Source organism: Macrobrachium rosenbergii, chromosome 21 (assembly GCF_040412425.1).
Source record: "Macrobrachium rosenbergii isolate ZJJX-2024 chromosome 21, ASM4041242v1, whole genome shotgun sequence".
NCBI classification, from domain to species: Eukaryota; Metazoa; Arthropoda; class Malacostraca; order Decapoda; family Palaemonidae; genus Macrobrachium; species Macrobrachium rosenbergii.
In genome coordinates this window covers 34456773-34464282 of record NC_089761.1, presented here as the reverse complement: position 1 = coordinate 34464282, position 7510 = coordinate 34456773, and the positions used below count along the sequence as shown (strand labels likewise).

Here is a 7510-nt window from a genome sequence, read left to right as displayed (position 1 = left end):
ATTCCCATCCCTTTGCCATCTGCGTCAGCGATTTGAAACGCCACTTTTAGACGCAGATCGGCCTAGTGAGGCTCAAACAACCTTTCCTATAACTCTATAACCTTTGTCTCAGGCGTTAACAACCCTTATAGTTGCATGGTGCAGGCGGCAGTGGATTAAAAAACAAACAATCTGAAAGTCTGACAACTAGTGCGACCAGGCCCTCAGGCGGGAGAATTCTTCTCTACAACCGCCGGGAATTTAAGAATACTCCCGAGGCGTGTCTATTTCGGCTCTCAAATGTCTGATTATCAGACGTCTCGTCTAGTTAGAATGGAGGCCTCGTTTTTTGCTCCGTTTGCGTGAGTTTTCATCACTGGCCTACGCTCTCTCTCTTCCTGGTTTGCTGGAGAGAGAGAGAGAGAGAAAGAGAGTGAGTGAGTTCAGGTGGAGTTCCTGGTTTGCCTTAATTGAGAGAGAGAGAGGGTATAACTCTCTTCCTGAATTACAATTAAGTGAGAGATAGGCCTACTTTTCACCCACAACACAGAAAGAAAGTATAAACTCTCTTCTTGATTTATAAAAGAAAGTGAAATAGGCCTAGTTTTCACACACACACACACAAATAGAAAAAGTGAGATGGGGAGTGAGAGGGAGAATTAGAAATTGGGAATTGAAAGAGCAAGAGAACGCTCTGAGCGGTCATCCTAATTTGCATAAAGAGAGCGCCAGAGAGAGAGAGAGAGGGGGGGAGGAGGGAGGAGGGCACATGGCCTATTTCATTTGCACACCTTATTCCAGTCGGTTCAGACTCGGCGTATACAAAATAAATGCGCGGGAAATTGGAATTCAGCAACTTTATTCATTTCAGGCGTTGAATTCATACATTGGTTCCTCATCGTCATCAAAATGTTGATCACGTGATCATCAACTTTTCCTCCCCCTCCCCCCCGCCCCTTACTCTTAGAATTTCTGGCTCGGTATAGTTTAGAGTCCAAAAAAAAGCGCGGGAAATTCAAATTCTGCAACTTCAGTCAATTCAGGAGTTGAATATTATTCATCCAATGTTGATCACGTGATCATCAACTTCCCTACCTCCCCTCCCCCTCCCCTCACCCTAAGAATCTCTGCCTCGGTCTATTTTTGAGGGAACGAAGTGACCTCTTGTGCAACCTCGGCTTCCTATTGGCGGCGGTTTCAGAAGGGCCTGCATGGGTCTAAGGGGCGTTTGGGTGGTGTCTGTCTCTCTCTCTCTCTCTCTCTGTGGGCGTGTTTGTGGGTATGGGTTTGGCAGGTGAAGGGCGGCGGGATGTCCCCTCAGAATGCTGAGGGCGGGCGCCTGAGGAGTCACCTTCATACGTCCTCACCCTCTTTTTCGCCCCGTATGGAATATGGCACCGGAGCGCCTCTCCCTCCCCACCCCTACCCCTGCCCTTCCCTACGGGTGCATCGGCCTAGCATTTTACGTGTTAAGTGACTTTTAATTTCGGCTACGACTGGGCACCTGACCCACCCATGCCCCTTCGCTTCCGTGTGACCCCTACGTGACCCCACGGGAGGACCACGAGCCAGTTTATTAGAAACGCGAAAGATGCATTATGGGAGTTGCGTCACTCATGAACGCGAGTAATGGTGTGGGTGGGTGGTGGGGGGTTTATTGGGAGGGGTCTAGGGGGACGGGTGGGATTGTATGGGTCGGGGTGCGGGAAGGGGTGGGGGATAGGGTCCACACCCAACCCACGCGGCGCGAGACTCCTTCAGCCGACACCAACCAGACGTACGCCAGTGTGTTGTTGTCAGTCCTAGTGGGTGGATGTGCCGCTCCAGCGCCTGAGGCCAGACATCATGGACGAAACGCAGACTAAAAAGTGCTCAGGTAAGGTCATCGTCGTTCAGTGACCTGTTCGGGTCATGTATTATTGAGGAGACGAAAACGATGGTACCATTCGTCTTGGCGAAGGCGTATCGTCGGGAATGACCTCGGCGTAAACGTTATATTTTTTTCCTTGTTTTGCGTTTTCCCGAGGGGGGCGCGTAAAGAAGGCTGTTGCTATGGTAGCTGGTACAATCGAACTTTTATTTTTGCTTTTACTTTTTTTTATTTTTCTCCCAAAATGCTGGGATGAAAGTCCTATGTATGTATGTATGTTTCCTTTTTATATATATATATATATATATATATATATATATATATATATATATATATATATATATATATATATATATATATTTATATATACATATATGAAAGAGAGATATTGCTATTCCTGAAGAGAATTTCAGTATTGTAATTATTATTATTATAATTGCTGTTTTTGCTGTATCACAATCATATCATTTTAATAATGATAACAATGATATTGATACCTTTGTAACAGATTTATTATTGTCATTATTATTATTGTTATTACTATGACTGGATACAAAGACTTAACTTATCACTCTTACGTAAAATGAACTCTATTATGAATGAAGGTGACCTTTTGTAGTCAACGAAAGTAAAAGTTGTTTTAGCCCGGTTAGGGAGAGAGAGAGAGAGAGAGAGAGAGAGAGAGAGACCGGAGAGGGAAGGGAGGGGTGGAGGGGCAGATACGAGATAAAGGGCAGAGAGAGAGAGAGAGAGAGAGAGACCATAAAACGAATGTAAACATTTTGCGGCAGTCTCGACTTATAAGGACAACGTGGCTTAGTGACGAATCCATGGACTGTTTATTGAAGCACGCATGCATATATATATATATATATATATATATATATATATATATATATATATATATATATATATATATATATATATATATATATATATATATATATATATATATATATATATAATTAAAAAAAGTTGTTGATAAATATAAACAATAAAATTAGTATTCAGCTTTATACATGTTTTTGGACTTTGAATGGGTAAGATTCCGTATCTTTCATGGTTAAGTGTTTGATCCCGGATTATCCTGAATTATCTTTCTGTTTATTACCCCTTGACAATTAACCATCTGGGATTCAGCTTTATACATGACAGCTAACCATCTGGTATTCAGTTTTATACATGTTTTTTGGATTTTTATGGCTAAACTTCCGTATCTCTTCTGGTTAGGTCTATGGTTTTAGTGACCGCGTGATCCCGGATTATCCTGGACTATCTCTCTGTTTATTACCCTTTGGCAATTAACCATCTGGTATTCCTGTTCGTTTTGTGTACCTTGTAACCATCTTTTCAACTGTGTCTCTGTGCCCAAATGATGCGCGAATAAATGTGAAAGCGCTTGTTACTGAACTTCTATAAGTCTACCTTAGTTTAACCAGACCACTGAGCTGATTAAAACAGCTCTCCTAGGGATGGCCCGAGGATTAGACTTATTTTACGTGGCTAAGAACCAATTTGGTTACCTAGCAACAGGGCCTACAGCTTATTATGGAATCCGAACCACATTATAGCGAGAAATGAATTTCTATCACCAGAAATAAATTCCTCTTATTCTTCATTGGCCGGTCGGAGATTCGAACTCACGGCCAGCAGAATGCTAGCTGAGAATGGAACCCACTCGCCCAACGAGGAACCCTGAAGCTCTATATATATATATATATATATATATATATATATATATATATATATATATATATATATATATATATATATATATATATATATATATATATATATATATATATATATATATATATATATATATATATATATATATATATATGATATATATTCATTCATTTCCATCACTGGCACTGATCACACGACCGACCCACCTAATCGTGCATATTCCAACTTCTCAGTGAAGACAAACTTACATCAGTACAAAGCTTTTCATATATATAGTACATCCCTTTGCGCCATATTTATTTTTTTGGGAGGCCTATGGCAGGGGCAACCTATACTATATCCTCGTTCCACCACGGGTTCGGAGATACAAAGACAAAGATATAAGAGAGACAGGTAGACTTAACATCAAAGTTAGATCAGGTTACGCCTAGTTATTTTAGGAAGAGATGTTACCCAATTCGTCAGGTCGTGGTGAATAGAGGAGATATATTCGTTATTATTATTATTGTTGTTATTATTATTATTATTATTATTATTATTATTATTATTATTTTAGGACAATGTAACGTAATTCGTCCGTCGTAGTATATAAAAGATATATTGATTATTATTATTATTATTAACATTATTATTATTATTATTATTATTATTATTATTATTATTATTGGTGTTGTCTTCCCTTTCGATTTTGATTAGGCACTTATTATTATTATTATTATTATTATTGTTATTATTATTATTATTATTATTATTATTATTATTATTATTATGCAAAACGGTCAATTGGCAACTCAGCGAAGTTCCGAGTGCAAAAATGAAAGCTTGCGTGTTCATGCTCTCTCTCTCTCTCTCTCTCTCTCTCTCTCTCTCTCTCTCTCTCTCTCTCTCTCTCTCCCCGGCCTAGTAGCTCGCGTGGTAAGCGATCTTGCTCCTAACTGGTCGATCCGGGTTCGAATCAATGACCTGGCGTTTGTGGAAAAGATGAGAGCATTCCTTAAAATTCCGGTTTCCCTGAAGTAGTGAATGATGTACCTGGTTGTTAGACGACTGTTGTGGGTAGCAGTTAGGGTGGAGAGATAGAGAGAATGCCTGCCATCATAACGGGAGGGAGAGGGTATGCCTCGATGAGGTAAGTGGAAGAGTAGAGAGGGCCTCGACGAGGTAATAAGAATGAGAGAAAGGTGGCATAGACGAAGTATCTGGAAAGGGAGAGAAAGGTGGCCTCGACGAGGTAACGGGAGAGAGAGGGGACCTCTCGACGAGGTAACGTGAAAGTAGTGAGGGCTACGAGGATATAACGAAGAGGGCCTCGACGAGGTAATGGGAAAGATAGATATATTATTATTATTATTATTATTATTAATGGGAAAGAGAGAAAGAGGGCCCTCGACGAGGTAACAGAAAAGAGAGAGAGAGGACCTCGACGAGGTAGTCTTTCCCCCACCCAACCGCCACTCCCACCGCAGTGGTGGAAACCGTTCATTTAGACATATGCATTAGTTATTCTCGCCCACGACCAATGACCCCAAATGCATTAATGTGTCAAGAGAGAGAGAGAGGGAGAGAGAGAGAGAGTGAGAGTAGCCTAAGTGACCTTGTGGCCGAGTTCGTACTCATTTCGCATCGTGCAAAGTTTTACTTAACTTTTTTTATTTTTATTTTTTTGCATATTTTAATATATTTGGCATTTGGGCAAGAAACCGGATGAGTCCGGTGTGAGGCACTCTGCCATTTTATTCGTCCCGACAATTTTTGTGACTCTTTCTGTTTTACTTTTGTTTTTGTTTGTCGTAATTTTGGTTTGTTTGCGTTTGTCGAATTCTTTTAACTCGCCAGTATAATTTTGTCACTGTGTTATAGTATACTCTCTCTCTCTCTCTCTCTCTCTCTCTCTCTCTCTCTCTATATCTCTCTCTCTCTCATATATATATATATATATATATATATATATATATATATATATATATATATATATACATGTATATATACACATATACATACATGTATGTGTGTGTTTATATATAGATAAAATTATAATAAATTATAGCATAAAGTACACGTAGGAAGAATAATCACATACGCACAAACACACACACACAAAACATACAAACCGAAGCAGTAACACCCATGCCCACATCACGTGTGAACAAGTGCACGTGTACGCTTGTGCCAGATCATGCATTATATCATTCATTATACTCGTGTCACATATCACTCATTATACTCATTTCACATTATAACACTCATTATACTCATGATATATCCCTCATTATACTCATATTACAGCATATCACTCGATATTTTCATGTCACATATCACTCATTATACTCATGTCACATTATATCATTTATTATACTCATATCACACACCACTCATTCTCACATCACATTATATTACTCATTATATGACTCATTATACTGATGTCACATTATATCACTCAGTATAGTCATATCACATATTACTCATTATACTTATGTCACATTATATCACACATAATACTCATTTCTCATATCACTACTTAAACTCATGTCATTATATTACTCATTATACCCATATCACATCATATCCATTATACTCATGTCACAGTATATAACTCATCATACTTATATAACACTATATCATTCATTATACTCATATCACATTATTTCACTCATTATACTCACATCACATTATATCACTCATTATACTCACATCCAACTCAAGAGAAGTTCTCGTGCTGAATTAATATGATGCTACTGCGTATCATTATAATTTATTATAATTATTGAAGAGCTGCTGCTTATATCTTTTCCTTTTAGCAGAGCGTGCCAATATGGTCTCTAGCTGAAAACAATTTGCATATTATTGTTATTATATGTTTTATTCTTCTTCTTCTTCTTCTTCTTCTTCTTCTTCTTCTTCGTGTTCCTCCTCCTCCTCTTTTTCCCTTGTCTTCTTCTTCTTCTTCTTCTTCTTCTTATTATTATTATTATTATTATTATTATTATTATTATTATTATTAGCGGTTGTTAGAGTGTAACCTGTTATTATTATTATTATTATTATTATTATTATTATTGAATACGCTTATATGGGTTTATTATTATTGTTATTATTATTATTATTATTATTATTATTATTATTATTATAGATTATGCTCATGTAGGTTTATTATTATTAATATTATTATTATTATTCTAGAATACTCTTATGAAGGTTTATTATTATTATTATTATTATTATTATTATTATTATTATTATTATTATTATTATTATTACGTCAACACACGCTGGCCTCCCGGTGAAATCTTAATCAAGCAAAGATAATGGCGTTTTAGTATTTACGTCCATCGCCCAAGAATTGAAGACGAATTAATGGTACTTAAATACATTGCGAAAGAGAGAATGCATTAAGCGCTTCAAATAAGCGGTTCGGCGACTGGTTTTATTCTCTTTTCTGGCCGGTCTTCGGAATAAGTTCTCTGGTTTTGTGGTTTTTTATTTATTTTTTTTTTTTTTTTGCAGTATTCTCGATTACACTGGTATTAGTTAACTTCCTGCCTTCCAGATGGCATTGTTGAATAGTTAGGGGGTTCTCTCTCTCTCTCTCTCTCTCTCTCTCTCTCTCTCTCTCTGTATGTATATATATATATATATATATATATATATATATATATATATATATATATATATATATATATATATGTGTGTGTGTGTGTGTGTATGTATGTATGTATGTATTATATATAGGCTTATATATATATATATATTTATATATACATAAGCATATATACTGTATATATATATATATATATATATATATATATATATATATGTTATTTATATATAAAATACTGTATATATATATGTGTGTGTGTAAATTATAAACTAAGATATACATATATATGTATACATGTATATATAATTATTTACTTATTGATATATTTCTAACCTTCTGTACTTAACTTGTGTACGTAGAGTGAGAGAGAGAGA

The 7510-nt window shown here is 36.7% G+C and overlaps 1 protein-coding gene across 2 annotated transcripts in view; it reads left to right on the top strand.

Annotated features, from left to right (window-relative positions):
• The first annotated feature begins 1764 nt into the window (after positions 1–1764).
• Positions 1765–7510, top strand: part of LOC136849906 (sialin-like) — a 69949-nt gene continuing 64203 nt past the window's right edge. The window contains exon 1 of one of the 2 annotated variants that reach the window (XM_067123421.1): positions 1765–1855. In XM_067123421.1, the coding sequence (XP_066979522.1) occupies positions 1825–1855 (31 nt within the window). In that variant the 5' untranslated portion in view covers positions 1765–1824. The remainder of the gene's footprint in view (positions 1856–7510) is intronic. The other variant, XM_067123422.1, reaches the window with a different exon arrangement.